The sequence below is a fragment of the Cricetulus griseus genome (genome assembly GCF_003668045.3).
Source record: "Cricetulus griseus strain 17A/GY chromosome 1 unlocalized genomic scaffold, alternate assembly CriGri-PICRH-1.0 chr1_0, whole genome shotgun sequence".
Lineage (NCBI taxonomy): Eukaryota > Metazoa > Chordata > Mammalia > Rodentia > Cricetidae > Cricetulus > Cricetulus griseus.
The window spans coordinates 274,928,831-274,938,928 of NW_023276806.1; the positions used below are offsets into that span (position 1 = coordinate 274,928,831).

At 49.2% G+C, this 10,098-nt stretch overlaps 1 protein-coding gene across 1 annotated transcript in view; it reads left to right on the forward strand.

Annotated features, from left to right (window-relative positions):
• Hk1 (hexokinase 1) overlaps positions 1-9,647 on the forward strand; it is a 63,783-nt gene extending 54,136 nt beyond the window's left edge. Inside the window, exons 14-18 of the mRNA XM_027388256.2 lie at positions 377-476; positions 3,921-4,104; positions 5,133-5,288; positions 7,426-7,659; positions 9,325-9,647. Coding sequence (XP_027244057.1) covers positions 377-476; positions 3,921-4,104; positions 5,133-5,288; positions 7,426-7,659; positions 9,325-9,469 — 819 coding nt within the window. The 3' untranslated portion in view covers positions 9,470-9,647. The remainder of the gene's footprint in view (positions 1-376; positions 477-3,920; positions 4,105-5,132; positions 5,289-7,425; positions 7,660-9,324) is intronic.
• Positions 9,648-10,098: the final 451 nt, after the last annotated feature.

Genomic DNA, 10,098 nt, shown 5'->3' on the forward strand with positions numbered 1-10,098 from the left:
CCTGGCATGCAGGGATACATGCAGACAGAACGCTATATATATACATAATAAATATTACAAAAGAAAAAAAGAAAGAAATGTGGAAAGGATGGTATAGTCAAAGAGAGGGCAAATCATGACTCATGGGGATGGGAAGAGAGAAGCAGTTCCTAAGGGCCCATACAGCCAGGTACTGCTGGGGTCCCAGGCGTTACATGTGGATGTCCTGTTGGCTGGAATAGGCTTAGACAGTATTGCTACTCTGTGTCAAAGGACAGAACACAGTCAAGGAGTCAACCCTGGCTCCCAGCAGCGTCCAGTCCACAACATGAACTAGCAGGATTCAAGGCAGGCCAAGCTGGCCCTTCCCTAGATCCATGCCCCTTTCTCTTCAAAGGAATTTGACTTGGATGTGGTGGCTTTGGTCAACGACACTGTAGGCACCATGATGACCTGTGCATATGAGGAACCCACTTGTGAAGTTGGACTCATCGTAGGTAGGTGTCCTGAAGGTGGTCCTTCTCCGGGAGGGGACATGGCCTTTCCTGGTTTGTAGAGATCTGGCAGCTCAGTTCTTAGTGGGAGACGGTCAGTCTGTTGGACCCATTTATTTGCTGCCTCTAGAATTCTATATTGAAGGAAGGCTGCGGAGTTCCCTTCCCAACATCCCATAATGCTGCTGCACATCAATTATGATTGGCCTGCCAGTCATGTGTCCTGGGTAGATGAAGTGTCTGGAATCAGCCTGTGTGGAAGAGTCCCAGTGCTTCAGGTTCACAGGCTGAAAAGGGAGCAGAGGTCATCTCTTCTCCCAACCGCGGTCTAGCTGGGAAGGGCCAGGGTGCTCTTGGGCATCGTTTACCATCAATTGCCACTGTCTAAATGGCCCCAGCCCCGTAGGTTGTTTCATTGTGTTTAACGCTGCCTCAGGAGCGTTAAACTGTATGTGTGTCCGTGTGTCGTATGGAGAGTGTGTGTGCAGGAATGAATGTGCCATACAGTGTGAATGGAGGTCCGAGGACAAGCTGGGATTTTGGCCCTCACCTTCGCCTTGTTTGAGATGGGGTCTCTCGCTTGCCTCCTATCTTGCTGTATTCGTGAGAGGATTACAGGTACACACTGTCATGCCAGGTGATCGCATGAGCTCTGGGTATTTTAACTCAGCTCCTCATGCTTGCTCTGCAAATAGTTCACCCACTGAGCTGTCTCCCTAGCCCAACTTTAAATTCTTGAAGCACTTTGACTAGGGTGAGAAAATCCCTTGACCTAGCATCCGGGGAATGCCCTATGTTCATTTCTGCCGGTATAATAACCAGACTAATACAAGCAACCTAGGGAGAAAGGGTTCATTTTTGCTCCCAATTCCAGGTTCCAAATAGACAAGAACATGAAACAACTCATCACATCATATCCATAGGGCGGAGGGAAATGAACGCACAGGCTCGCTTGCTTGCTTGTGCTTAACTTGATTTTTCTCCTCTTACCCAGTGCAGGACCTTTGCTCAGGGGATGGTGTTGCACACGGTGGGCTGGGCTATCCATATCAACCCAATACAGACAATCCCTCATTAAGAACCCAGCTGATTCTAGGTTGTGTCAGTTGGCAATTAAAGTTAACATTGCACCCCACCCCCCAATGCTTCCTTAGTCACCAACATATTTGAACACTACTTGGACAGCATGAAATGTCACCCGTCTCAAGATCATTTCCGGTGTCCGTAGGTTGGGATGGGGCTTGCAGGCTGCCCTCTGTGCCAGGAAAGCTTTTGTATCGGTTATTAAGCAGCTTCAAGTGACTGCTGTTAAAACAGAAAATCGGGAAGCATTCATTGTCCAAATGGAAGGTGTTTGGTTTGGCATCTGCCCCTGAGACTTTATTTATTCCTTCCTTTTGGCAAAACTTTCTCCACCCAGCCCCGCCCCGCCTTTTGCCTGTGAATGGGCTTAGGTAGGGCCTCCAAAGCCAGAGTGACTCTGCATATCTTGGCCCCACCTTCCTGTCTGGGAGCTCAAGCCTGTCAAGTCAGCACAGCCCTATGAGCGGTTCTGGTGCCTCGACCCAGACAGTTCTTTCTTGCCACCATCAATAGATCTCTTTGCTCAGAATTCTCATGGCCAAGAAACACAGTTTACATATTTTGGTTTTCTTTGCATCTCCTATTTCTGGGCTTCTTCTTTTCTCCTCTTTTATACTTTGGGTAGAAAGGAACTGAGAAAACAGTAACAGCAATCCAGAGGTATGGAGCATCTTGGGAATTCTGCTTAAGTGTTTGGTCTGGCCAGTGAGGGGTAGGGGGCATACCCTTGAACTGGGTGACAGCTGCCTGCTCCCTGAGGGCTTTGCTACAGTGTGTGCAGTTTATAGACAGCAGCATCTCCGGGAACCTTACTCCAGACCCCCTTGAGTCAAAATTGAATGAAAAAGAGGACACAACCACTCCAGAGTATGGTTGAGGTGGTTTTTATTGTAGATAGGAGGGAGAGTCCGGACTGAACATGGCCAGCAGCATAGACAGGGCCATGAGAGGAGAGAGAAAGGAGGCTCTGGGGGCCAAGTGTGCATGGGGGGTTGAGGGCAGGGTGAGTGGGGGCAAAGATACAAAGGAGAAGGGAGCCCAGGGTTAAGGTGAGGGGCGGGGTGAGAAGTGTGGGAGGAGCCACGGGTAGCGGGTGAGACTGATCTCAGGTTTCTTTGGAACCTAACAAAGATCTTCATGAACACGAACATCTATAGGAAGGTCTCCTTGCCTGAGTTTGCAGGGACCTTAGCCTGAGGCTGTGACATTAAAACTACTGTGAGGACTAGCCTCATAGACCTCAGTGGGTAAAGGCACCTGCTGCCAAGCCTGCCGGCCTGGGTCTGATCCTCAGGTTCACTCCACAGTAGAAGAGAACCGACTCCTGCAAGTTGAACTCGGTCTCCACCCATGCACAGACCCATACATGTGTTACACATACAGTTTAAAAATAACAAACTTCTGTGAAAATGTACCTCCCAGTTTGTTTACATAGTCCCTTGTGGGCTAAAAACTGCAACTGTGCTCCTTCCCCCTGGGTCCTGGGGGATACCAAGTAAGACATGCTCTAGAGAGTTCAAGAATGGAGAGCAGAGGCCTGGGAAACCAGAATGCCCTGGGAACCACACACCACCCAGAGGAATACTTGTTTCAGAAGCAGCAGATAGTCTATGAGGTCCCTGCTGCCTTTATGTCAACTTGACACAAGCTAGAATCATCAGAGAGGAGGGAGCCTCATTGAGAAAATGTCCCCATAAGAAGAGCTATAGGCAAGCCTGGGGGGCAGTTCCTTAATTAGTGACTGATGGAGGAGAGCTCTGTATGTATGTATATATATGCTGAGGGCTGGGGATGTAGCTCAGTTGACACAATGCCAATGAGTGCGCCCAGCCCCCTTCCCCCAAGGCTCAGGGGTCATTGTGGAGGAGGAAGCAGAATACTGTAAGAGCCAGAGGTGGCTGTCTGCTGTAGAACTCCGAGATTCTGACTGTAGGCATAAGACCTGTGCAAGATTGCAGCAAGATCAAGGCAGACAAAAATCCCAGTGTGCATGGGGTGGGTGTCAGGAATTCTACCCTAGCTGAGGAGCTGTTATCCATCAATGGCTGCTTGTGAAGGAGAGTCACTTCTATTGTCCCTGAGAGGTTCCCAACGCCCTATATATGGTCCCTGCCTTAAGGCCCATGCAGGCAGCACTAACTGGGTTCAGTGGGTGTTGGGGGGGGGCACATGGAGTTGGGAGCAAAAATTGGAGGATGGGGGAAATTGGTAGGGAGGAGATATGGCTTATTTAACTCAAGTATATTATATGAATATTAACTTAAATTTTCTTAAAGTAACCTTTACCTTACAGTAGAGCTTACATCCAGGTGTGATGACCCCTTGGTGTGGGCCCTGTCACTGACCTCTGCCCCCGTATTTTAGGGACTGGCAGCAATGCCTGCTACATGGAGGAGATGCGGAATGTAGAGATGGTGGAGGGGAACCAGGGCCAGATGTGTATCAACATGGAGTGGGGCGCCTTTGGCGACAACGGGTGTTTGGATGACATCAGAACAGACTTCGACAAAGTGGTGGACGAGTACTCACTAAACGCCGGGAAACAAAGGTAATCGGCCCCCAGAGCAAGTGCCGCCCGTGGGGTGATGAGGTTGGCAGAGTTCTACTGTCTGTAGGGGCTTGCAAAGCCATCCCTCTGGTATTACACTAACCTTGGGTTTTTGATTCATGGCATGGTGCAGGATTATTCCCAAAAGTGATGGTGACAGTGGACACGCTGCCTCATTTGCCCTTTAGGGCTCTGAGTTAAGCCAAGCCCTGCTGGTTTCTTCCCTGGTGTGGATGAGGTAGATGCCCTTCCCACTTGCAAGCACCTGTGCCCCCTAGTGGCTTCTTGAAGTTTTGCAGCTTAGGTCAGAGTGGTTCTGAAATGGTAGAGTCCACCCAGAAATGAGGGGACTATCCCAGTCTCTCAAGAATCAGGATATTCAATGACCAGGACAAATTGGTCCAAGTCATGGCCTTTGGAAAATAAATTGGCTCCAGTTTAACCTTGAAAGTGTTGTGCACCCCCCCCCACACACACACACTTTGTGCTTAATCAGTATTTTGGTTGATGCCAAAAACCATCCAAAAAAAAACAAAATTAAAGAACTCTCTCTTTTGTCCATTTAAGAGTCAGCTATTTGCTTAGTCTGAAACTGTTCCGAACACTTTGCTGAGGGCCTTGTACTGTGTTGGGCTGTGACCTCACTGAGACACCCACTCAATCCCTGTCTTCTCGGGGCCATTGGTTACCGTGGTGGTGGCAAGAGGAAGGGAGCCTGTGTGTGTGCTGTATAAAAGGTGTGAGAGCCAGTCCTCTCCTGGGTGTGGCTTATGGCTAACAACAGAGTAGGAAGGGGCCAGACAAAGTTGTTACTGGGAAGGAGGCCAACTAGCACAGTTTTCTGTGACTGCTGAAGGCATCCCTGTGGGGAGGGTGGAGGGCTTTCTAGGGCCCTCTCTGCCTGTGTGGGAACACACAGGGCAGACACGTGACTGTGGTCACCCTGGACAGGCAGTCATAGGGCTGGAGTGATGGTTGGACCATGGGTGAGTGGTTCCCGTATTTAGCAGCCTCCCTTCTTGATTCAGGTTTGAAAAGATGATCAGTGGAATGTACCTGGGTGAGATCGTCCGTAACATCCTGATCGACTTCACCAAGAAAGGGTTCCTCTTCCGGGGACAGATCTCTGAGCCACTCAAGACTCGGGGCATCTTTGAGACCAAGTTTCTCTCTCAGATTGAGAGGTAAGGAGGGAGGGGTTTTGACCGTCGTTTTCCTTTCAGCTTCTGTGAATCTACTCTGGGTGCCTGTGTAAGCAGAATGCACACTAGGAATATGCATCTATGTTTAGAATACTTCACTTAGCATAGTGCTTTTCAGGTTCATCCTTGTTGTACCCTCCCTTTTCAGGCCTGAGTAATATTCCATTGGATGCACCCATCACGTTTCGTTTTCCCACTTTGACCTGGCAACTCGGGTTGTTCCCACCTGTGGGCCCTTCTGAATGAGGCTGTGAACATGTAAATATTTGTTTGGGCCCTGCTTTTATGTCTCTCATGAATATACTCACAAGTGGACTTGCTGGACCCCTATGGTAATTCCGTTTTAAATTTCCCGAGGAACTGCCATATTGATTTCCAAAATGGCCAGTTTCCGACAGCCTAATGGCAAAGGAAGAAACAAAACAGAGCTACATAGGTTCTCTAAGGTCTTTTCAAAAATTAGTATTTGGGGGAAGGAGGCGAAAAGCATTGGGGGGGGCATTTCTGACCCTGAGACCTGCCCCTGACTTGTATGCCTCAGTGAGTGACTCGGTTTCCCTGGGCCTCATTCCCTTCCCTTTAAAAGGGGAACGATGAACAGCTGGTTGTAGTGGTGCAGGCCAGAGGGCCAGCTGCATAGTGAATCTGGGGCCAGCCTGGGCTATTTGAGCTCTTGTCTTAAATTCAGACAAAATAGTAGTGATTGTATATGTGCAGTGCATATACAATGCATATCGAGTAAATGCTTGGGAAAGGCCGGCCATTATGAGCTCTTTTAATCTGCTGGGAGAAAAGCAAGTCTTGGGGCACGCTAGTTAATATGGCCGTTAATCAAGGGAACAAAGGCCATCCTTGCTAGAAGCAGAATGCAAATTAAACTACAATGTGATTAGAAAAAGGCATTTAAAAAAAATGTCTGAGTGGGCTGTGTTACAGGGCGGCGAGTAGTCTCTTCCCTCCTTCCTTTTGAGGGGTCACCTCTCTTGTTTTAGGCTGATCCCCCATCATGCTGTGGGGTGTTTCTGGAGTCAATTTTAGCTCATTAGGCTTTCATCATTGGGCCGCCTCACGGCCCTAATCCTATTCTTAGAAAATTACTGTTTTCAAAACGATCTTTTCTAGATGGGCATTGCTGTGAGGTGGTGAGTTTTTAGGTCATCCTGGGCAACAGTCAATCTCAAGAAAGAGGCAGGAGAAAAAAAAAATACTGTTAATAGTATTTTCTCACCAGGCGATGGTGGCCCACGCCTTTAATCCCAGCACTTGGGAGTCAGAGGTAGGAGGATCTCTGTGAATTCAAGGCCAGCCTGGTCTACAGAGTGAGTTCCAGGGCAGGCTCCAAAGCTACACAGAGAAACCCTGTTTCAGAAAAAAAAAAGTATTTTCTCTAAGGTATTGGGATTATGGATAAGTTTTTCAGTTTTCATTTTTCTAGAGTTTCCATATTCCATATTTTAATGAACTCATTAAAAGTTTAAAGCAGTGGTTCTCAACCTCCCTAATGCTGAGAGCCTTTAATACAATTCCTTACATTGTGGTGACCCCCCAGCCATAAAATTATTTCATTGCTACTTTGTAACTATAATTTTGCCTCTTATGAAGGTAATGTAAATATATTTTCCAGTGGTCTCAGGTGACCCCAGTGAAAGGGTCCACAGGTTGAGAACCACTGGTTTAGAGAGATTGGCTCATTGGTTAAGAGTGTGCACTGCTTTTGCAGAGGACCCAGATCAACCAGTCAGGCTGCTCACAGGCACCTGTCACTCTTGTAACTCACCTACACACATAACTTTAAACTGAGGGCGGGAGAGACGTAAGAGGGCTTGGCACTCTTCTAGAGGTCCAGGGTGTGGATGCTCAGCGTGCACAATTAGGCAGGTCGCCACATCTTATAGCTCCAGATCCAGGGGATCTGACACCCTCTTCTGGTTTCTCTGGGCACTAAGCATACCATGGCATTTACATAGACACCTACCTTTTAATTGAAAAAGCTAAATGGAAGGGGAATAAACCCCCATGTTGTCATTTACAGACCAGCAGAAGGCTTTGGACCAGTCCTTTGCTCCAAGGGTTCCGTGGGCATGCTCCATCCAACTCGCTGGCTTTTTGTTCTCCACAGTGACCGATTAGCACTGCTCCAGGTTCGGGCCATCCTTCAGCAGCTGGGTCTGAACAGCACGTGTGACGACAGTATCCTGGTCAAGACTGTGTGCGGGGTGGTATCCAAGAGGGCCGCTCAGCTGTGTGGTGCTGGCATGGCTGCCGTGGTAGAGAAGATTAGAGAGAACAGAGGACTAGACCATCTGAACGTGACTGTGGGAGTGGATGGGACGCTCTACAAACTTCATCCACAGTGAGTATGGCTGCCTCCTGGGGTAGGTGGGGAGGGCCTCCTGACTGGTGATAGATTGTCACCCTCAAGCAACTCAACACAATTCTTCATGGGGATACAGGAGCCCGAGACAATGAGTAGCCCCAGTGTTTGAAGGGAGTTTGGGGGGCCAGGGGCGGGCTTCTCTTGGGCCCTCTGAGAAGTATGTGTGTCATGGACATATACATTGGCCTGCTGTGCTTGGTAGGAGGACATTCAGAACTAGGGAGGTGACCTGTTACCTAATTCACCTGTAGAAAAGTCAGTGTAGACCAGGGCTCTGTGGTGGGGAGGAGCTTTTTTGTTTTCTATATGTTCCAAAGCTGGGGTCTTAGGAACAGTGACCATTGTCTGACCAGAAGCCCTCTATATTAGTCAGGGTTCTATAGAGGACAGAACTGATGGAATGCATCTATATTTTTTTTTTTTTAAAAAAAAAAAAAAGGTTTATCAGAGTGGCTCACAGGTTGTGATATACTAGTCCAAAATGGGCCACCTCCCAATGGAAAGGCCATGAATCCAATAGCTATTCAGTCCAGGAGGCTGGACGTCTTAGCTGGTTCATGTTGGAATCCAGTGAAGGAATGCCTCAGTAACTGGATAGATGAACTTGCCAGTGAGATTGAGGGCAAATGGGCACAAAGCAAAAGCTTCCTTCTTCCATGTACGTGGGCTGTCACTAGAAGGTGTGGCCCACATTTAGTGTGGATCATCACCCTTCAGATAATCCAATCAAGAAAAATCTCATAGATGTGCCCAGACGCTTGGTTTTTAGTTAATTCGAGATATAGTCAGGTTGACAACCAAGATTAGCAATCACCTGAGACCATCCTAGCTAAAGTGGGCTACAGTCTGACCCAACACCCTCAGGATGTTACCCACTTACCTTGAGCCGGTAGCGAGGAGCCATCATTTAGAAGCTGTGTCCAGTAGGGATGTGGCTCAGTTGGTAGAGTACTCGCCTAGCATTCGAGCAGCTCTGGATTCTGTCCCCCAGTACAGCATAAACCAGGCAGTTGAGGGATTTTGAAGCTGCCCTGGACTGCCATAATTCATTGATTCCAGCTCCAGGCAGGACTAGAAATTATGTATATCAAGTATGGACACCCCTAGCAGGTGTCCAACAGAGGCCAGTGTCACTGCTTAGAGCCTTAGCCTGACTCTATAATGTTTAGCACAGAAATGTTAGACCCTAGAGTCATCTCCCTTTATGGGGGCTGCTCTCTCCTGCTTTTTGGAGATGAACTCAAAGTCTTGGGCTGTGTGTTTCCAAGCCTCAGAAACCCTCTTTCTTGGTTTATCAAGGTCCCCTAGGGCCACCAAGATCTGGGGTGGGGCCAGGTTACAAGTTGCTGAGTCCTGAGGTCTGTATCCATACACCTCTGACCAATAAATCTCCATCTCTCCAGCCCCTCTCAACCATGCCTGTTTTTGTGAGTATCTCAGGCTAGCCTAAAACGTAATAGATAGCTGACAGTGACCTTGAATTTATTATCTTCCTGGCCTCCACCTCCCCAGTGCTGGCAATCAGATCCAGGGTCTTGGCCTCCTGAATGCTTGGTAGGCAGGCACTCCACCAACAGAGCAACCCCGGGTTTGCAGCCCAAGCACAGCTGACCTCCTCCATCTGTCTCTGGTTCTTTTCAGCTTCTCTAGAATCATGCATCAAACTGTGAAGGAGCTGTCACCAAAGTGCACTGTGTCCTTCCTCCTGTCTGAAGATGGCAGTGGCAAGGGGGCTGCCCTGATCACAGCTGTGGGCGTGCGGCTCAGAGGAGATACGACCTCCTAAGAGCCAGGATCCTCCCAGCCCCCAGCCCGCCACCCTTCTAGCACTCCTCTCTAGAACCGATGGCCCCCATTCCACCCAGCAAGCCCTGCCGGGAGACCCAGCGCCAGAGCCCACAATGCGGCAGGGGGAGGAAGGGGAGCACAGTAACGGAATATAATATAGAATATACCACACAGAGTGCGTGCTGTCGGTGACCTCTCGCCTGGACCCCCCTCAGCCCCCACCCTGCCACTCTGCATGATTCAAGTTCAACCTGGCCATGCTTTGCCCATGCGTGAATGTAGTGGCACCAAGTCTACGGCAGCCAGGAAAAGAGTCCCCCTCTTGGACCCACCTTCTGGGCCTTCCAATCCTGTCCTTGGAGTCACCTCCCCTCTGTGTGAAGTGTATTATCACCAGCAGACACTGCCTGGACTCCTGCCCACAGGGGCCTGGCCTGAAGGGCGAGTGTGGACGTGACACTGCTGTCTCCTTCCCCTCCTAGCACCCTCGCCGCAGCCTGCCATCCCGTCTGGATGTACCGATGCCACTGAATTGTGTGTCCGTGGAACCAGTCCTAGTCACATTATGACAGTCTTGCATTTTGTGTGTATCGTGGTGGTGGTGGTGGTGGTGGTGGTGGTGGTGGT